General features: G+C 40.7%; 1 protein-coding gene across 2 annotated transcripts in view; it reads left to right on the top strand.

The window, feature by feature from the left end:
* PLXNA4 (plexin A4) overlaps nucleotides 1-23,025 on the top strand; it is a 1,110,285-nt gene that overhangs the window by 997,319 nt on the left and 89,941 nt on the right. For both annotated transcript variants that reach the window (XM_069765352.1, XM_069765353.1), the window contains 3 exons: nucleotides 1,469-1,615; nucleotides 5,514-5,673; nucleotides 9,149-9,252. In XM_069765352.1, the coding sequence (XP_069621453.1) occupies nucleotides 1,469-1,615; nucleotides 5,514-5,673; nucleotides 9,149-9,252 (411 nt within the window). The remainder of the gene's footprint in view (nucleotides 1-1,468; nucleotides 1,616-5,513; nucleotides 5,674-9,148; nucleotides 9,253-23,025) is intronic.

The raw sequence follows: 23,025 nt of genomic DNA, 5'->3' as shown, positions 1-23,025 counted from the left end.
TTATATCTACCCCAAAATGGTATCATTAAAAACGTCAGCTTGGCCGCTATGATGAGCAGAAAATAAGCCTTCACTTAGCCCAGATCACGAAAAAATGGAGACGCTATGGGTCTCGGAAAATGGAGACTTTTTTTTTTTTACTTACAAACTTTGGATTTTTTTTTCACCACTTAATTAAAAAAAAGAAGCCATACATGTTTTTATCTGCGAACTTGTACTTCACTTGGAGAATCATAATGGTAGGTCAGTTTTAGCATTTAGTGAACATGGTAAGTAGAAAACCCAAAAAACAATTGTGGAATTGCGCTTTTTTTGCAATTTCACTCCACTTGGATTTTTTTTCCTGTTTATATGGTGAAATCAAACAAAATAAAGAAAAAACAAGCAAGCGTAAAAAAAACGTATGGCTATATTGATGGAAAAGTAAAAAAGTTATGTCTCTGGGGAGAAGGCGAGCAGAAAACAAAAATGCAAAATATGTAAAATCACAAGGTGGTGAAGGGCTTAATATAAAATGATATCGCATGTCTACATTCAGTTCCGTGTGACCACTTGTTTTGTAAATTCTTCTGTAAAATTAATGTTAAAATTTTTCCTGCAGTCTACATTGGTCAGTTTCAAGTCTTAAGGTACCTTCACACATAACGATATTGTTAACGATATCGTTGCTTTTTGTGACGTAGCAACGATATTGTTAATAAAATCGTTATGTGTGACAGCGACCAACGATCAGGCCCCTGCTGGGAGATCGTTGGTCGCTGAATAAAGTCCAGAACTTTATTTCGTCGCTGGACTCCTGCTGACATCGCTGGATCGGCGTGTGTGACACCGATCCAGCGATGTCTTCACTGGTAACCAGGGTAAACATCGGGTAACTAAGCGCAGGGCCGCGCTTAGTAACCCGATGTTTACCCTGGTTACCATCCTAAAAGTTAAAAAAAACAAACACTACATACTTACCTACAGCCGTCTGTCCTCCAGCGCTGTGCTCTGCACTCCTCCTGCACTGGCTGTGAGCGTCGGTCAGCCGGAAAGCAGAGCGGTGACGTCACCGCTCTGCTTTCCGGCCGTTGTGCTCACAGACAGTACAGGAGGAGAGCAGAGCACAGCGCTGGAGGACAGACAGCGGTAGGTAAGTATGTAGTGTTTGTTTTTTTTTACTTTTAGGATGGTAACCAGGGTAAACATCGGGTTACTAAGCGCGGCCCTGCGCTTAGTTACCCGATGTTTACCCTGGTTACCGGCATCGTTGGTCGCTGGAGAGCTGTCTGTGTGACAGCTCTCCAGCGACCAAACAGCGACGCTGCAGCGATCCGGATCGTTGTCGGTATCGCTGCAGCGTCGCTTAATGTGAAGGGGCCTTTACAACTTGTTGTCTCACCAGCTGTAGGAAAAAAATCTCAATATTCTCTGACTGCAGACAGCAATTATATTAGGACAATGCATAAAAATGAACTTTATTTTATAGGAATGTGCAGGGGAGCCTCTGTTTTCTCTCTTTTGTGCCATCAAGCAACAAATGGAAAAGGGACCCATTGATTCCATCACAGGAGAAGCACGCTACTCACTAAGTGAAGATAAGCTTATCAGGCAACAGATTGACTACAAAACACTGGTAACACAGCTTTTATACTTCTATGTGTTCATTTATTCGGGTTACTGGCAGCAAGCTTTTAAAGATATCATCAGAGACACCCACTTTCAGAACTGATTATCTAAAATCCTAATTTTGCAAGCTCCACAAATGTACATACAATATGTGACATTCTTGATAGGGTCAGCAGCACTCCTCGAATGTTTGTTTGGCTCATATGCCATCTGTGTAACATAGCCGTTCCAAAACAAAGTAAATGAGTGTATGTATGACACAAATGATGTTGACAAATTCTGATAACATCATAGTACCCCACACTGGTGAAGGTTAGGATTGCTACATCTGTAGTGTCACGTGGTGGCGGTAGTCTAGCAGAATGGCTCTTACAAAGTGACTCTCCATTCTGGCTTATAAGAGAGGATCACAAGGACAGAACCTTTCCTCCATCACATTTATATACCGCTTAACATTTAATTTGTAACACTAAGAAGGAAAATTTATGGAATTATGGAAATCACAGGATGGATAAACGTGTTAATGATATGCATATTATAAAAAAATGTAAGCAAAATTCTACTATTGAGCAGGCATATCAGGTAACGAAATACATGCACTTACAGTACATTCCTTGCTATGCTACGTCAGGTTATTAATGGTTGTCTGAAGAAAGTTCTGCCACACTGAATGCACTTGGGCATACAAATCCTCAAAATACGCTGCTGGCAACTCCTTTTACAATTGTGACCAATAATATCATAGATGTCCTCAATGGCAGACGCTGCAAACCACGGTAGAAGGTTTAAGCCATGTAGGTTGCTCATGGTAGAATGAGCAACATATGGACTGGCATTGTCATGTTGAGAAATGGCTCCTGGGACACTTTGGAGAAATGGCTTATTACACAACCAAATCAATGTAATGCCGAGCTGTTAGTGTACCTGGAATGAAGACTAGAAAGGTCCATCTTACTATGTAATATGCCACCCAACACCATAATCCCAGGAGTAGATGTTTCCTAGTGAAGGCCTCTTAATGGCATTTCCCTCATGGTTTCTAGGCCAATCTCCGGCTATCATTGCATCCAAGACAAAAGCTGGACTCATCTCTGAAAAGGATAGACCACTTTTTCATTCTCCAATCCAGCCTTTGATCTCCATTTAAAAACCACGTATACATATAAAAAAAAAGTGTCGATTCCTTCCCAAACACTTCCCAACACTTTTAACTAACAGCATCACTCTACTTTGCTTTGGGAATTTTGGAACAAAAGTGTGTCCCTTTGTGAAAAGGTAATACTAAAATTGTTACTAATCCGTCTTGTAGTGCCCAAGAGTATAGAGGACTTTAGGACTACGTCTTGTGCTGATTTTAATTTTGCAGCCAAATTTCTTTCTACTTAAGAAGGATTACGATTTGTAAGAAACGGATATGGTTTAGAAATTCTTACAGCACCACTTCAATAAATACCTTTGATAGATGTATATTTATTCTGGAAAGCTACCAGGAATTATTCTAGTGGGTTTTTTTTCTTCATGAATTCTCGAAAAAAACTTTTACCAAATGTGCAAAAGTTTGTTGAGGTGAATTCAGGTGATTAGTCACCAGTCTGTCGCCTGCCATGCATCTCAATTACAGCAAGCATTTCAGATGTTTTTTGTCATATTCACTCGTTTTTTTTTGTACCGTGTTCTGCACAGAGTACATTACGGGTCTCAGTAACTAATTGAAATCCCACCAGGCTCTCTAAATGAATAGGTCAAATTACAGCGAGCTGACTGTGTCTGAAGTGATGAATAGGATGTGCTGCCGTAGATGATAGATACCCACCTACGATGGAAATGAATGAACGAGAAAACACATGAAGCTTGAGGGAAGAAATACCAGAGCCATCCGTCCAGAAAACAGACTATCTTTTAAATATTAACATGTCATTTGCAACTGGTATTTAAATAAATCAGAAAGTAGTCGGGATGGACAAGTTCCTTGAAGTGAGATTTCTTCACAAATATCATTCTGAAAAGTCAGAAAGTCATTAAGGCGCTTTTCTCAAATACCAAATACTGAACTTTGAATTCTGTTCAAGACAAATATATGGTTTGTTTACAGGGCTGCAGCTGTGACATCCAATCTCTAACAATTGACCGCTGCAGCCAGTCACTGGCATCAGTGATTATTCTGAGGCACCTTTTTGAAGATTGATGAGTCGAGTGATAACAACTTATTTTGATATTTTGAAGCAATACCATCCTTGGTCCCAATTTTTTATGAAAATCCACAACTCCTATAAAGTTCATCCATGAAATTCTATATATTTACATTATAGTGATCACATATCTATTAAGGTTGTTGCTGAATTGGTTATCTCTCTGGGGGACTTGGTTTGACTGTCAATAACACTTAATTGGGCTTTGTATAAAGCCTCATTCAGACTTCAATATTTCATATACATGTTCTATCCACATACTTCACATACCCATTATAGTCAATGGGGCTAATGACTTGTCTGTGATTATTGCATGTGTCACCAATGCAAGTCTATGGATCAGTGACAGCACAGATGACACCTTAAATGCATCCTAGTCGTATCTTTTTGCTGACTGTTTGCTAGGAGGAGCTTGAGAGACCTACATTAACTTTATCCATTTGAGAAAAAATGATCAAACATTGATGGCAAAATCCGACACATTCGTAATACCTGAGAGTTGGGTATTACAATAGTGTTCTATAATGTTATTTTTAATACTGAAGTTTTGCAATATTTTGGTAATAATTTGAATTATTACTATATGTGTTACTATGAGTCAGCAATTATTATACCATCTCGGGTAGATAAATAGCTGAAATTCTCACTGAGAACTAGGAGGAAACTAGTTTGGTGGGTGGAGCTGGGTGTGCGAAAACTGCTGCACTTTTAGGGCAGAGTTTAGTTGGAGATCAGCAAGAGGACATCCGGAAAACATGTAAGGGAATTATCTCCTCCGTGTCAGTGGCCTGTATGGCGACAGATGTACCTGAAGAAAAACATGTAAGGATAGCCCAAGGACTAGCACCCAAGAGATTGAAGGAGTGTCCTGGACCTCTAGAGCACACTTAGCCTAAAGGAAACCGTACGCTGGGGAGCCAGGAGGAGTACCGGCCTGGAGGGTAGTCCCCTATGATGAAGATGGGAAAACAGGCATCTTACAAAACCATGAGGGTTAGAGGTAGCAGGGATGGTGGGGTCCACTGGGGAACACCACCCTAGAGGGATGGAGAAAAATACATTTTGTCAGCTTGGACAGCAGGATAGGCTCTGACTCGCTGTTTATCACGCCTCATATGTGCCGTTTCCTGCATATGCCGCCAAGTGCCTGTCTTTTGGCCCTATGGTCATCTGAAACATGTAATACCATCTATGGCTGTGTACCTTTCTGGCTGCTGTTTATGTAACTGACTCTCCTTTCCCCGGCACCACACCAACACTACAGGGAACGCCGCCTGACAAGTATTACCGGTATTATCACCCACACACCCACATCCTTGTGCCTGTTTCACTGCATCGAGCGCCATGCATCGGTCACGGCCACCCACCCCATGTGACAACAAGAAGGATACGACCCGTGGTGTACTGGCTTTACTGCGCTCTGCGAGTCACACATTGATCCAACTTTTATGAAAATCTGTTGCATCAAGTACATTTTGTCACATCCAAGAAAATAACTGAATGAGGCCTAACCCTAAAATGTACCCTGTAATACCTGCTGCAGGGAAGAGGTGCCAAGAAACACTGACCATTACTTTCCGCTTATTACCTAAGGTTACAGGTGTTTGGGGGGGCATTTGGTTAGAGAGGCCGCTGTCTTGGGTAGATGTCATTTTTTAGATTCTAAACTTGCAACAACGTTCATTTATTTTTGTTTCCTGCAATTTTTGTTTTTAGGTTCTCAATTGTGTTAATCCTGACAATGTGAATAGTCCGATGATTCCAGTGAAAATCCTCAACTGTGACACAATCACTCAAGTGAAAGAGAAGATCCTGGACACCATTTTTAAGAATCTTCCATGCTCCCATCGGCCGAAGGCTGCAGATATGGATTTAGGTAAATATATATATATCACTTTGTAGGTAGTAACAGCTGGTAGAAGTGCTCTGATTCTCATTGATCAGTAATTACAGGTGACGATATACTAGCTATGCAGATATTTGCATCAGTCATTGTGGAAAAGTATGTGCAAGTGGTTACTACTGCCAGGTCCTGAGGACTGCACGGCTGCTCGCTATGCTGCACCTACAGGATGAAAAGTAATTATTACACAAGGGAATGGGCAGCAGAACAGGGAACCTGACAGCGGACGAATGCTGCCAATCTGCGGGCTGCATGTATCAAGCACTGGCTGTGTGATTTCAGCCAGGTATGTGTGACTCTGAAGCGCTGCGTTGTTTCAGAGAAGGCCGCCAGGGACCGATCTGCACCAGAGACTAGTCAGACCCACAGGTCCCCGATGGCTTCTCCCCACCCGCTGACCCAGAATGACAAGTTTCTCACTATATACACATGCAAGGAGAGACCTGTCCTTCCAGGGATGCGCCTGTCTGACTAGTCTCCCGTGCGGTTCAGTCCACGGCAATTTTTAAAAAATGTTTTTCTCTGAAACGTTGCTGTGCTCCATACCTGGCAGTAAGTAGGGAATGCTCACCTCTCATTGATTGGGTAGTACACTTTAGCTGTCGGGTTACCTTTCATACTGATGTAGGGGCAGAGATCCTCAATCCAGCCATGTGTCACTTACTGGGCTGCTTGCTGTAGTTTTGATAAAATCAGAAATCTGTCAATAAGTGGTGGGGATGGGATTGTACAGAGCTAAAGAATATGGAGGATACCTGGCAGCAGGTTTACCAATCCTCCAGTGATAATCTCCTGCTGATAAAACTGTGATTTTTTTTTACAGAGCTGCAGAATGCACATTACTGGAATCAGGGTCTCTGTCTCTACATTATGCTGTTCTCCGATTACTTGACAAAATCTTGTTAAAAAGTGGATAAGGGTCTTTTTCTTTAGTGGTGGTAGCATGTACTTGTCACCAGAGCACCCATTTTATTTTATTTTTTTTGCAATTCTGTATTTTTCTGTCAAATAGGTATGCTCATGAGAACTATTGTAGTACCAAACATGCATTTGAGCAGTTATCATCAAGGATGACCTAGTCTATAGCAAACCTAGAGACATCTGTCCTGTGCCGTCTCTACTAAACAGATTTTGTGAAAAGCATATGACCGCTTCCATAATTCCATGTATAATTCAGATTTCGATTGTCTGTCTGTGACTCACAATAGGTGTTTGGTGCTCATTGTATTCTCTCAAAGTAAGTAGCAATGAAACAACTTGTTATTGGCAGTGTCCTTGGCTTTTATTGAGGATATTCTCTGAATTGGAGTTTCCTGCAATACTTGAAGGAAAGAAATTCAGCAATTCATGTATGCAGTGAAAGATACACTATCTTCTGAATGAAATATAAAGAGTTCACAGTCGCTGTCTTCGGAGTTTGCCTTCACCGGCACTTCTGATTGGGAGGAGAGATAAAGATAATGGGATTTTTACTTACCTCTCTCTACAAGGTAGAGCTGAAACAGATTGGATTGGAGAGAGTCTGTCTTTAGTGTTTCTGCTTAAAGGCGCTCGGTGATCTGATGACAATGTATCGGACACACTTTCCTGTTCTTAGACCTGGTGATTATCAATATTTTATGGAGGTCACCTTACGCCGAGTTTTCTAAGCAGTTTATTGGATCATTCATTAGGAAAAGAAGACATTAGCAGGAAATATGTCATTTACGTGTACTGCTATAAAAATAGATAAGTCTTAAATCCCATGTAACCTTTAAAGCTAAAGTAACAGAATCTTTTTCTTTTTCAGTGTGTTTGCTGCAGTACACAATTTCACGTGACACTTTAAATTAGTTATTTCACAAAGAACACATTAAAGAGAACCAGTCATGTAAAATAACACTATTAACCTGCAGATATGGGGTTAATCTATAACATTCTGACACCGTACAGCGCCAGCACTGAGATCCCCGCTGCCAGGAGGAAATTATCTTTATTGGTCCTGGCAGCGTTGCTCTTAAAGTCACAGAGGAGGCACTGGCTCCCAGCACTGACTGACAGCAGGCTCTAATGCTGAACTTTAATTATAAGCCTGCTGTCAGTCAGTGCCGGGGGCACAGTTACAGCCACCGCTCTCTATACACTGTGTGGTGACTGAAACTGTGCCGGCGCCGCCCCCATGAGTGAAAGAGTGAGGCCGCTGGGGGGAATAAAGTTCATTTCCTCCTGGCAGCGGGGCTCTCAATGCCGACACTGTGTAAACCGGTGCGTGGATGCAACGGCACAGAAGATGAAAACACAGAGGTAACTTAACCATAGGTTATTTACTTTACCTAACACAACAGATTGTTAACTAGGAAATAGAATTCAGAACAATTGGCAAATGAAATGCAGTGGAATAGTTTACAATTGGAATGAATGAGTACCACTTTAGCGAGTGGGAGTTACTGTAACAATTTGAACAATTGAGCTCTATCACACAAGGCAAATGAACACTCACAATAGATGATGATGTCTGGGTCCCGATCCTTTAGTTTCTAGTGTGTCACAGTCAGTCTCTTACGTGGAACGATGTTGCAGTTGCTGCAGTAACAATTAACCCCGTCCCAACCGGAGATATTTTCGGTTTTGCGTTTTCAGATTTTGCTCCTCTTCTTCCCAGAGCCATAACTTTTTTATTTTTTTGGTCAGTATGGCCACGTGAGGGCTTGTTTCTTGCAAGGCAAGTTGTACTTTTGAACAAAACCTTTGATTTTAACATATAGTGCACCTGCATAACCTCTTTAAATATTATCTGCACACCTCATTTACATTATACCCATGATCAGGAACAATATCAGCAGGAGGATAGTATCAATTGCTTATTAAGGGGAATGTGTCATGATTATTTTATACCTTAAACTAATGGCATATATATTTAGATGCTTTCATGCTGATTAAATCCATACCTTGATTGCAGAATTCCGTTTTGCTATTTTTGAGAGATCCATTGTTGAAATAATATGCAAATAATTATGCTGGTGCTTCAAGGGTGGAACAATACCCTAGCAGCTCTCCTGCCCTCCCTTCCTATTCCATGCCTTCCATCTGCCTCATATGTTCGACTAGTGGGACGATTTTATTTTGTTGGCTGCTTTATCTAACCTGATGTTTATTCATTACTGCTCATTCCTTTGCCAGTCATCTCCTTAGATGAGAGGGGTGCATGCATAGATAAATACACTGGGCCTAGCGGTGTCATTAAGATGGTGCTGACAGTCCTTGCCTGAGATGTCATTGATCGGAGGCAGGCTACTGAAACAAGAGTGACCTGTTAGTCAGACATATGAGATAGGCAGTGGGCGGGGAACAGGGATAGAGAGCAGGAGAGCAGCAAGTGTATTGTCCTTCCCTGATGAACTTTCAGCTCATTTACATATAATTTCCGAGGTTATAAACACAGTTTTTATATAATGTTTATAATTTTCAGAATGGCGACAAGCAAGTGGAGCTCGAATGATCTTACAAGATGAAGACATTACAACAAAAATTGAGAATGACTGGAAGAGACTGAACGTTATCGGCCATTATCAGGTTGGTGATTCATTTTCAATTTAGTAAGAACACTATTTTAATAAATAATAGGATAGCGTCTACAATTATATGTATATATATCTATATATATAATTGCCTAAGGGTTTTTCCGTCATGTCTGTCTTTCTGTCTGTCTGTCTGTCTTTCTGTCTGTCTGTCTGTCTGTCTGTCCTGGAAATCCCGCCTCTCTGATTGGTCGAGGCCGCCAGGCCTCGACCAATCAGCGACGGGCACAGCATCGACGTAGAAATCCCGCATGTCTGATTGGTCGAGGCCGCCAGGCCTCGACCAATCAGCGACGAGCACAGCGACGATAATGTCATAAAGGACGTAGATATCCCGCGTCTCTGATTGGTCGAGGCCGCCAGGCCTCGACCAATCAGCAACGGGCACAGCGACGAAGATGTCATAAAGGACGTAGAAATCCCACGTTTCTGATTCGGCGACGGGCACAGTATCGATGTAGATGTCATAATGGTTGCCATGGCAACGATGATGTCATAAAGGTTGCCTCGACCAATCAGCGACGGGCACAGTCTGACGCGAATTCTGGAATCATCATTGTCCATATACTACGGGGACATGCATATTCTAGAATACCCGATACGTTAGAATCGGGCCACAATCTAGTATATATATATATATATATATATATATATTGGAATATTATGATGTAGGACCATCTGTTAGGACAATCTATAAAATGTGCACAGGTATTGTAACACAATACTAACATGAACATAGCTCAGATATCTAGATTTTTGATGATTTTTGTAAAATACTTGTTGACTCCACTTTATAAGAAATCCTAACTTTAGTACAGACTAATGTTCCTTTCTTCAGCTATCTGAATTATTGTATACTGGAAAACTGATCTTCAAATTACAAAATATATTGGGTCTATTTCTGAATACACTTTTGCTGTATATGCATTCTGTTTTTTAGGCTGTTTCCACAATTAGCTGTTGGTGAGTTTTTTTCAAGTTGCAGATTTTCTGCATCTATTAGATAACTTAGGTTACTTTCATTTTTCAACCCCTTAGTGACCAAGCCAATTTTGACATTAATGACCAAGACAATTTTTACAATTCTGATCACTGTCACTTTATGAGGTTATAGCTTTGGAACGCTTTAACGGATTCCACTGATTCTGAGATTCTTTTTTCGTGACATATTGTACTTCATGTTAGTGCTACACCCCTAACCCTAATCCCAACCCTAATCCCACCCCTAACCCTAATCCCAAACCTAACCCTAACCACAACCATAACCCCAACACCACAACCGTAACTCCAACACCACAACCATAACCCCAACACCACCCTAACCCAAACACCACCTTAACCGCAACCCCAACACAACCCTAACCCTAGTCTCAACCCTAACACTAGCCCCAACCCTAGTCTCAACCCTAACCCTAGCCTCAACCCTAACCCTAAGCCCCAACCCTAACCCTAGCCCCAACCCTAATCCTAGCCCAACCCTAACTCTAGCTGTAACCCCAACCCTACCACTAGCCCCAATTCTAACCCTAACTGAAAAGAATGGAAAAAAAAATTGTATTTAATTATTTTTACCAAACTAAGCGGGTGACAAAGGGGGATTTGATTTACTATTTTTTTTTATTTTGATCACTGTGATAGGGTCTATCACAGTGATCCAAATGAACCAATATTGCTGCCAGGAACTGACCGGCTGATTTCAGCGGGCACACTGTGCATGCACCTGCCATTTTCTTCCAGGAAGAAGACGCAGAGAGTCCAAGGATGGAGCCGGAGGGTCTCCAGTGATGGCAGAGGTACTGGGGGAGGCTCAGTGGACCCCATTTCTCTCTCCTCTGGTATGCTAGATCATATCAGAGCAGAGAGAAATGAATGGGAATTCAGACTTTTTTTGCGATCTCCGTTATTCGGTGAATAACAGCGATCACAAGACCAGGGACGGAATAATTGACCTGAATCATGTTCTCTGGAGTCTTAGCTACCCCCAGTAGCCAAGACCCTGGAGATTTTCCGATGCCAGGGGATGCTATACCCTAATTTCTCAACACTATTAGAAAGCGGCGCTGAGGAATGAGGCCCCTAAACTGCCATTGTTAAAAGGCGTATCGGAAGGTCGTTAAGGAGTTAAATTTGTTTTTGAGTGCCCTTTTTTACATATGTTTTTATCATATTTTTGATATTGTGTTCTGTCTCTTTTTGGTATGCCATGTTTTAAATATTTAAATAAAACTGCTTTGTTTTTGATTCTTCCGAGTATTTGGCATTGGCAAAATTCTATTGACATAGTCCTGTGCAGATTCCATATGTTTTTTTTGCTCTTCCCCAGCGAAAATGCACTAAAAATGCATGTGTTTTTTTATCTGACGATTTTTTACATCTATGCGTATGATGAAAATCCACGCCCTCACAAGAAAAATTGACATGTTGCGGACTTGAAACTTGTCAGTTTATGCCGCATATTAAAGAAGCACAGTGGGCAGGAGATCTCTATAAATCCCATCCATTTTGCTTCAATTGACATCAAAAACGCTTCAAAAACTCATTGTGGGAACGCAGCCTTATGTATTTTATCATATTTATATATCTATTCTGTACCATTTTGTCAGCCTATTTGTTCTCAATAGAGATGAATAGTTGTGAAATATCTGGAATTGGACCAATGTACCTATGGCACAATGTTAAACTTCCTCTAGTAAATTCTTCACCAGAGATAAATGACGATACCTACGGCTTATCTAACACTTTTTGTTGAAATAGTTAACTAAAGTTACTGCTTCCATTTGTAGAGATTATTAAAAGAAATACTTTTATAGTCTGATAAGTTGAACGTTGAAAGCATGAATGTCTTATCTTTTCTGTCATTATATATTTACCTGGTTTGAAGTTGTCATAATTATGTGCAATTAACTTGTACTCGCACTGAAAATTCAATGTCATTAGTCCCTTTAATGTAGGTGTACATAAAGGCACATTCTTGCTAATTTTACTTAAAGTAACAGAAATGTGAACAAATGATCTATTAAGAAAAGACTATAGACCTTTATAATATTGATTTCATTAAAAAATAGAATTTGAAACAATGACATAAAATTAATACTGATTAGCGAACGTGCTGGTATAAGGTGATATCTACGCATGCTCGGGTGCTAACCGAGTGTCTTCTGTATGCTCCGAAAAATATTTTTAAGTCCCCGCGACTACTTGCCTCGCCACTGTTCGATAGCCGCAACACATGCAAGGATTGTCCGTTTGTTAGGCAATCCCTGAATGCGTTGTGACTGTTGAACAGCCAAGAGACATGCAGCCGCAGGGACTCGAACATACTGTTTGAGTGCGCAGAAATCAATCGGTTAGCACCCGAGCATGCTCAGATAACACCTTGTCCGAGCACATTCTCTCACCACTAATTATTAACCCTTAACCCCTTCATGACCTTGGGATTTTTCGTTTTTCTGTGTTCGTTTTTCACTCCCCTCCTTCCCAGAGCCATAACTTTTTTATTTTTCCGTCAATTTGGCCATGTGTTGGCTTATTTTTTGTGGAACGAGTTGTACTTTTGAACGACATCATTGGTTTTAGCATGTTGTGTACTAGAAAACGGGAAAAAAATTCCAAGTGCGGTGAAATTGCAAACAAAGTGCAATCCCACACTTGTTTTTTGTTTGGCTTTTTTGCTAGGTTCACTAAATGCTAAAACTGACCTGACATTATGATTCTCCAGGTTAGTACGAGTTCATAGACACCTAACATGACTAGGTTACTTTTTACCTAAGTGGTGAAAAAAAATTCCAAACTTTGTTAAAAAAAAAAAAATTGCGCAATTTTCCGATACTCGTAGCATCTCCATTTTTCAAGATCTGGGGTCGGTTGAGGGCTTATTTTTTGCGTTCCAAGATGACGTTTTTAATGATAGCATTTTGGTGCAGATACGTTCTTTTGATTGCCCGTTATTGCATTTTAATGCAATGTCACGGCGACCAAAAAAACGTAATTCTGGCGTTTCGATTTTTTTTCTCGCTACGCCGTTTAGTGATCAGGTTAATGCTTTTTTTTAATTGATAGATCGGGCGATTCTGAATGCGGCGATACCAAATATGTGTAGATTTGATTTTTTTTATTGATTTATTTTGATTGGGGCGAAAGGGGGGTGATTTAAACTTTTATATTTTTTTGATTTTTTTCACTTTTTTTTTTTTACTTTTGCCATGCTTCAATAGCTTCCATGGGAGGCTAGAAGCAGGCACAGCACGATCGGCTCTGCTACATAGCAGCGATCTTATGTTCGCTGCTATGTAGCAGAAAATCAGGTGTGCTGTGAGCGCCGACCACAGGGTGGTGCTCACAGCTGCCAGGGATCAGTAACCATAGAGGTCTCAAGGACCTCTATGGTTACAATTCTGAAGCATCGCCGACCCCCGATCATGTGACGGGTGTCGGCGATGACGTCATTTCCGGCCGCCCGGCCGGATGCGGTAGTTAAATGCCGCTGTCTGCGTTTGACAGCGGCATTTAACTAGTTAATAGGCACGGGCAGATCGCGACTCTGCCCGCGCCTATTACGGGCACATGTCAGCTGTTCAAAACAGCTGACATGTCCCGGCTTTGATGCGGGCTCACCGCCGGAGCCCGCATCAAAGCGGGGCTTCTTACCTCGGACGTACTATCCCGTCCAAGGTCAGAAAGGGGTTAAAGTCCCTAAGCAGTTTTTTTGTTTTGCGCTTTTATTTTTTCCTTTTCCAATATTTTTTATTGAATTTTAACATTTTAAACACAAGCACACTGCAGTATGGAGAGAAAAAAGGAGGAAGGGTTAGGAGGGAGGAAAGAAAACAGAAATTAAAATTTTTATAGAGAGGCAAATGGGTGGGAAATTAAAAAAAAGGAAAGGTTTCCCCTATAAAAAAAAAGGGTAAAAAAAGACAAGCATACAAAATAGTACATTGAACACGAGTCCCGCTTTTCTTCCTTCTTCTTACTTTACCAGATTACAATCATCGTTTGATGCGATTTTCTGTTTTCAAGCTTTTCCCTAATGTAAAAACAATTACAAATCACTTAAAGTTTCAAGAACTGTTCCTCTTCAAGGTCTGACTTAATATTGTTTTTTGTTTTTTCCTAACCTCCTTCAAACAGCTATAACTTTTTTTAATTTTTCTCTTGACATACTCTCAGCATGTAAAAGTCTATTTGTGAGACTAGTTATAGTTTCGAGGAATACAATTCCTTTTACCACATAATGTACTAAAAAACGGGAAAAAAATTCTGAGTGCAGTGAAAATAACATAAAACAAAATGGAATTCTGCCATGGTTTTATATATTTTACTTGTATGCCATGATTTTCTATGTTGATACAATTGAGGGGATTGTAAACTTTATACATACTGTATTTATACACAAGTATAAGCCGAGGCACCTCATTTGGCCACGTAAAACTGGGTAAACTTATTGACTCAAGTATATGCCAGGTATGCATTGTCCTCTCATCCCTATCCTAGTATGGATGGCTGCCCATCCCATCCTTGTATACATGGATTTACCGTCCCTGTCCTTGTATGCATAGCTCCCCATCCCTGTCCTTATATGCATGGCTCCCTGGTCCCTGTCCTTGTATGAATGGGTCCCCCCTCCCTGTCCTTGTATGCATCGCTCACCGGTCCTTGTCCTTGTATGCATGGCTCCCCCATCGCTGTCCTTGTATGTATGGCTCCTTATCCCCATCCTTGTATGCATGGCTCATTATCCCCTATCCTTGTATGCATGGTTCCCATATAAATAAAACATCCTACTTACCTCGCCTGCGTGCCCTCGCTGCATCTCATTCCAGCCAGCAGCTCTTTCGGCCGAGCGATCACGTGGCCCCGCTCATTAAGGTAATGAATATTCATTCCACGCCTATAAGAGTGGAGAGGCATGAATATTAATTACCTTAATGAGTGGGAACATGTGATCGCTCTGCAGGAAGTGATGCTGGCGCAGGAATGGACGAAATGCAGCGATGGCCCGCAGGAAGGTAAGTAGAACATTTTTTTTTTACAGCTGCTGAGAGCCAGCAGCTGCGGCTGTAACTGTGCACGCTATAGGAGAAATGAATATTTATTTCTCTTTAGCAGCGGCAAAGGCAATAGCCCCAGCCGCCGGCTCCTGCCTCTATGACCCATTGCTCTGCCACTCCCCCTCCCCCACTGTCTTTCTGCAACAATTGACTCATGCAAAATCTATTTTTTAATTTTCTAATTGACCTGTGTGAAGGCTTGTAGTTTTGCTCACTGTTTTGGGGTACATACGTCACTTTGACCAGTTTTGTGGAATTTTGTTTTTTGGGATGTGCAGATGCCAAAGAAATTCACCGTCCCAAATATTAGTTTGGGCAATATATATGGGAATATGCACAAGGAAATAGCAAAAATGTTTAAACTTTGCTAATTATATTTTGGAAAAGGAGATGACTTAAACTTTTAAACATATTTTTATATATATTGAAAAGAAAATTAATGTTCTCTGAACTCCTTGTTAATCCCATTAGGGGGCTTGAAATTATGATCATTTGATTGGCTATACAATATAATACTTTAGTATTGCATTGTATTGTAAAATTACTGGTCTATAAATCTCAGCCACTAGTTAGGCTTCTTATGAATATTACCATGGCAGAAACGGAGGCATTCAGAAGGCCTTGACAGCCACGTCAACCAATTGACACACCGTGATCACATTGCGTGAGGGACCACTAAGCTGTGAATTAATGGTGGTCATCTTTGATATCTTGTAAATGCCACTGTCATGATTTTGCAGTGGCATTTAGGAGGTTAAACTGATGTGATCCGAGCCAGTTTTGATTTCATCAGTTGAATCTCTGATGCCATCTATGTAAAGCAGCTCCTGAGCCCCTTCTATATAATGATAGCACACATACAGTGGGGGAAATAAGTATTTAAACCCTTGCTGATTTTCTAAGTTTGCCCACAGACATGAACAGTGTATAATTTTAAGGGTAGGTTAATTTGAAGAAAAATGGAAAAAATTGCAGTCCGTCTATTTTTCAAAAGAAAATATACATAGTAACATAGTAACATAGTTAGTAAGGCCGAAAAAAGACATTTGTCCATCCAGTTCAGCCTATATTCCATCATAATAAATCCCCAGATCTAAGTCCTTCTACAGAACCTAATAATTGTATGATACAATATTGTTCTGCTCCAGGAAGACATCCAGGCCTCTCTTGAACCCATCGACTGAGTTCGCCATCACCACCTCCTCAGGCAAGCAATTCCAGATTCTCACTGCCCTAACAGTAAAGAATCCTCTTCTTTGTTGGTGGAAAAACCTTCTCTCCTCCAGACGCAAAGAATGCCCCCTTGTGCCCGTCACCTTCCTTGGTATAAACAGATCCTCAGCGAGATATTTGTATTGTCCCCTTATATACTTATACATGGTTATTAGATCGCCCCTCAGTCGTCTTTTTTCTAGACTAAATAATCCTAATTTCGCTAATCTAGCTGGGTATTGTAGATCTCCCATCCCCTTTATTAATTTTGTTGCCCTCCTTTGTACTCTCTCTAGTTCCATTATATCCTTCCTGAGCACCGGTGCCCAAAACTGGACACAGTACTCCATGTGCGGTCTAACTAGGGATCTGTACAGAGGCAGTATAATGCTCTCATCATGTATATCCAGACCTCTTTTAATGCACCCCATGATCCTGTTTGCCTTGGCAGCTGCTGCCTGGCACTGGCTGCTCCAGGTAAGTTTATCATTAACTAGGATCCCCAAGTCCTTCTCCCTGTCAGATTTACCCAGTGGTTTCCCGTTCAGTGTGTAATGGTGATATTGATTCCTTCTTCCCATGTGTATAACCTTACATTTATCATTGTTAAACCTCATCTGCCACCTTTCAGCCCAAGTTTCCAACTTATCCAGATCCATCTGTAGCAGAATACTATCTTCTCTTGTATTAACTGCTTTACATAGTTTTGTATCATCTGCAAATATCGATATTTTACTGTGTAAACCTTCTACCAGATCATTAATGAATATGTTGAAGAGAACAGGTCCCAATACTGACCCCTGCGGTACCCCACTGGTCACAGCGACCCAGTTAGAGACTATACCATTTATAACCACCCTCTGCTTTCTATCACTAAGCCAGTTACTAACCCATTTACACACAATTTCCCCCAGACCAAGCATTCTCATTTTGTGTACCAACCTCTTGTGCGGCACGGTATCAAACGCTTTGGAAAAATCGAGATATACCACGTCCAGTGACTCACCGTGGTCCAGCCTATAGCTTACCTCTTCATAAAAACTGATTAGATTGGTTTGACAGGAGCGATTTCTCATAAACCCATGCTGATATGGAGTTAAACAGTTATTCTCATTGAGATAATCCAGAATAACATCCCTCAGAAACCCTTCAAATATAATTTCCAGGTTCACTTTTAGAGCCCTTTTTGAATATTGGCACCACATTTGCTATGTGCCAGTCCTGCGGAACAGACCCCGTCGCTATAGAGTCCCTAAAAATAAGAAATAATGGTTTATCTATTACATTACTTAGTTCTCTTAGTACTCGTGGGTGTATGCCATCCGGACCCGGAGATTTATCTATTTTAATCTTATTTAGCCGGTTTCGCACCTCTTCTTGGGTTAGATTGGTGACCCTTCATATAGGGTTTTCATTGTTTCTTGGGATTTCACCTAGTATTTCATTTTCCACCGTGAATACCGTGGAGAAGAAGGTGCATACAAAAGAAAAATTTACATGGTCAACATGACACAGTCGACGCGTTTCGACTGCACTAGGCAGTCTTACCCATGAAGTAAGTCATGAGCAAGTAAGTCATGAGTAAGACTGCCTAATGCAGTCGATACATGTCGACTGGGTCATGTCGATCATGTAAATTTTTCTTTTGTATGCACTATATTTTCTTTTGAAAAAGAAAAGAAAAATCCAGTCCTGTTGAGCTGAACTCCAATTTTTTCTATTTTCCTTGATGTTAGGCCAGGGCGAGGCCATTGTCTGAGCCCCAGGTGGATGAGCATAGAGAAACTGGGTGAGCTGGAATTAAGTTTTTATAGGTTAATTTTAACATTGAGAGAATATCAAAAATAAAATCCAGAAAATCACATTGTATAAATTATATAAATTTATTTGCATTTTGCAGTGAGAAATGCGTATTTGATCCCCTACCAACCATTAAGAGTTCTGACTACTACAGACCAGTTAGATGCTCCTAATCAGCTTGTTACCTGCATTAAAGACAACTGTCTTACATAGTCACCTTTATAAAAGACTCCGGTCCACAGACTCAATTAATCAGACTCTATCCTCTACAACATGGGCAAGACCAAAGAGCTTTTTAAGGATGTCAGGGACTATATCATAGACCTCCGCAAAGCTTTAATGGGTTTCAAAACCATAAGTAGGATGCTGGGTGAGAAGACAACCGATGCAATAGTAAGAAAATGGAAGAAATACAAAATGACTGTCAATCAACATCGATTATGGGGCACCATGCAAAATCTCACCTCGTGGGGTATCCTTGATCATAATGGTGAGAGATCAGCCTAAAACTACATGGTGGAACTTGTTAATGATCTCAAGGCAGCTGGGACCACAGTCACCAAGAAAACCATTGGTAACACATTACACCGTAAAGGTTTAAAATCCTGCAGTGCCCGCAAGGTCCCCCTGCTCAAGAAGGCACGTATGCAGGCCCGTCTGAAGTTTGCCAATGAACATCTGGATGATTCTGAGAGTGATTGCGAGAAGGTGCTGTGGTCAGATGAAACAAAATTTGATTTCATTGACATTAACTCAACTCTCCATGTTTTGAGGAAGAGAAATGCTGTCTATGACCCAAGGGGTTTCTATCTGCACTTTTTTCTCTTGTGGCAGCCTGATTTGTGAACACAATAAACTTGTTAAGTATTTTTGCATCATACCAGTTTCAAGTGCACGGTAATTTTCGATATATGACCCAAAGGGCACCGTCCCCACTGTCAAGCATGGAGGTAGAAACATTTTGTTTTGGGGGTTTTTCTCTGCTAAGGGCACAGTACTACTTCTCCGCATCAATGGGAGAATTAATGGAGCCATGTACCACAAAATCCTGAGTGACAATCTCCTTCCCTCCACCGGGACATTAAAAATGGGTTGTTGCTGGGTCTTCCAACAAGACAATGACCCAAAATATACAGCCAAAGCAACAAAGGAGTGGCTCAAAAAGAAGCACATTAATGTCATGGAGTGGCCTAGCCAGTCTCCAGACCTTAATCTCATAGAAAACTTATGGAGGGAGATGAAGCTCCGAGTTGCCAAGTGACAGCCTCAAAATCTTAATGATTTAGAGATGATCTGCAAAGAGGAGTGGACCAAAATTCCTCCGGACATGTGCGGAAACCTCATCATCAGCTGCAAAAAATGTCTGACTGCTGTGCTTGCCAACAAGGGTTTTGCCACCAAGTATTAAGTCTTGTTTGCCAGAGGGATCAAATACTTATTTACCACTGCAAAATGCAAACAAATTTATATAATTTATACAATGTGATTTTCTGGATTTTATTTTTGATATTCTATCTCTCAATGTTAAAACGAGCCGACCCTTAAAATTATAGACTGTTCATGTCTTTGTCACTGGGCAAACTTAGAAAATCAGCAAGGGATCAAATACTTATTTCCCCCACTGTACATATATGATCATTGTCACTATGTAGTTAAAATGATATTGAACTCTAACATGGAGGGTTGGAACGTGATTCACTAACTAAAATGTCCCAATACCCCTTCTAAACCAATAATTTCTTACAGTTTTCAGCTTAGACTTTGTCCCAAAATATTAGAATATACATATAATTTACCATACAGTGTGGCATATGTAATATGGTGGGTAAGACATAAGAAATATTTAACCAAAAAAAGCATCCAGAGTACTACTGACAATTCTTAAAAGTTTTTTTTAATAAGATCTCCTTTGTTGGTGTTGATAATCTTGGGTGGTTTTTATTTGATCAAATGTGTTGGGGACATAATTTTGTGTCACTTACTAATATATGAGTATGACAGGTTCTCCTCCTGGAATTGTGGTTTTAGCCTTCCTCACAGACTTCTCAGATCTCCTGTTCCCAAAATGGCAGCAGATCTAGGAGCATGTGACTATACCTGTCTGTCAGCCTTCTCCTATCGAAAAATATAGATTTCCAGCGTGCAGTGTTTTTCAATTGGAGGAGGCTGGACAGGTCCGGTCACATGCTCCTCCATCAGCATCTGTTCTGAGCAAAAGCACTGAGCATTCTCTAAGGAAGGAGGAGAACCTCTACTACTTATATATTATTAAGGGCCCCAAAATCATGTCCCCAACACATTTGATTAAAAAGGATAAAGTGACTGGCAAATTCATGTTTTCCTTTCAAGATAAAATACTATATTTCTACAGCACTTTTCTCTTCTAGGAGTCTGTGGATTAAACTTTTCTAGGAAACACAATATTGGCTGAAAGCCTTTTGTGATTCAAGGCATGAAATATGCTCCAATGAGTAATAAGTATGCAGTAGCAATAATTTAGGACTTTTTTTCAAATTAAATATCTACATAAGTGTTTGTTTGGCACTTCCACAGTACTAAATGTGTCTTTTACACTGTGAAAAGAACATTTTGTGATTGAAAGTCACACATTACCTGTAGAATATTCACAAAGAGAAAATGAAACATAAAAAAGCATTCGGTGGAGGGAGCTTAGACAGTCCTTACTATACATTAGATATAAACCTTCAAGTCTCAGTCCCACTGCCAATCATCTAGAATGGCCTCCCTCCCAAATGCTGCTGGCATAGTTTGTCTTTTGCCTTTGCCAGCCTAAAGCTTGATAAAATCTCACTTTTTTCATTAACGTGCAAATAATTTTGGAGATAAGCCGACTGGCCTCTAAAACAAGAGCCCTGGGTGCTGTTCTGGCACCATCACTAAATTAAATGTCAGGGTTTTGTCTGTTGGCATGGGGTACAAACTGGAAATGGAAAAGTAGATTAGAAAGTAATTACCATCAGAGGAAAAATCATAAGGACAAACACTTTTCTCGAAGGACATGGGAAACATAGTACAGAATTCCTTATATAGCTGTGTCCTTCCTTCACCACTGCACTTGGTGCGCCATTTCCATGGATATGTGGCACATGATGGCTAGCCTTGGAAAAATATGATTTTTTGATATTGTGGTGGGCGATTAATATGCTAAATGTGTATAGTAGTGACCTCCTAGAGCTTGTGATATGAATTTTAACAAGTCATGGCTTTTGCAAGCTTGTCATGATATTATATTGAATTTGTTTCTTGAGAACTTGGGTGTCTTGCAGCAGGTTTTTTCTATGTAATTACAGAGCAGCATGATTTGGGGGTAGAGACATTCATTCCAGTCATATGTCACTCAATAGGTTGCTTGTTGCCATTTTCCGGGACCCGTATCGTCTCCATTTTTCGTGATCTGGACCTGGCTGACAGCTTATTCTTTGCACATTGAGCTGACATTTTTACTGATACCATTTTGGTGTAGATGTGATGTTTTGATCTCCCGTTATTGCATTTTCATGCAATATTGCGACAACCAAAAAATGTAATTCTGGCGTTTTGACTTTTTTCTCGTTATGCCGTTTACCGGAATAATTCTTTTTATACATTGATAGATCAGGCGATTCTGACCCCCGCCATACCAAATATGTGTATTTTTTTAATTTGTTTTAATTGTTTTATTTTGATTGTGGGGTGATTTAAACTTTTATTTATTTTTTATATTTTTAACAACATTTTTTTCTTACTTTACAATGGCTTCAATAGTTTCCATGGGAGACTAGAAGCTGTGATCATCCGATCACTGGTGCTACAGAGAGCAGGACTGCAGCCCTGCTCTGCATAGCAGAAATGTTTACTTGCTATGAGCGCTGACCCCTGGGCAATGAGCAAATCGGCAATGGCAACCACAGGGGTCTGCTGCAGACCCTGGGTTATCATGCCAACCCATCAGCGACCTGCAGTTAAATGACACGGATGCAAATGGGTGGGATTAGTGACTTGCTTCTGGCGCAATCATGTTAAATGCGCTGTCAGAGTTTGACAGCCGCATTTAACAGGTTAACAGCAATTCCACCCGCGGCTGTTAGAGGCACATGTCAGCTGATGAAATTAGCTGACATGTGCCGGAAAAGATGTGCTTAAATGCTGGAGCCCATGTCAAAGGGGGAGACCCGACATGCGTCGTAGTTTACCATATTATAAATCAGATCAACCAGCAGCGGACACCATGTTAGATGTGCAGCCTCCACGCCACTATCCACCACCGACCACTGGACCTAGTTATTCTGGGCCACTATACGCACATTTCTATCCACAGTGACGCAGGTACTTTGTATATACAAGGGGCTGGATTACCCCATAGTGGCTGCATAAGAGTATATTACGAGCTTATTTGCCTACTACAAGACAATATTAAGCAGTCGGTATACTAAAGAAGGTCATGAATTGACCGAAACGTTTTTATAAACTGAATTGCAATAAATTTATCTTCCTGCATCCATAAATACGAGTTGAGTGCCAATTACTATATATATCACTACATCACTGGTTTGGGAATCTAACTGAGCACCATCACAGCTGTGCCACGTAATACTACGTACATTCTTGACTGGCCAACCAGAGCCCTGACCTAAATGGCTGTGTCCACCAATGTTCACCATCCAACCTGACAGAACTGGACAGGATCTGCAAGGAAGAATTGAAGA

The sequence above is a fragment of the Ranitomeya imitator genome, chromosome 4 (assembly GCF_032444005.1).
Source record: "Ranitomeya imitator isolate aRanImi1 chromosome 4, aRanImi1.pri, whole genome shotgun sequence".
Lineage (NCBI taxonomy): Eukaryota > Metazoa > Chordata > Amphibia > Anura > Dendrobatidae > Ranitomeya > Ranitomeya imitator.
The sequence above is the reverse complement of the archived record's forward strand: the minus strand, read 5'-3'. Positions and strand labels throughout refer to the sequence as shown.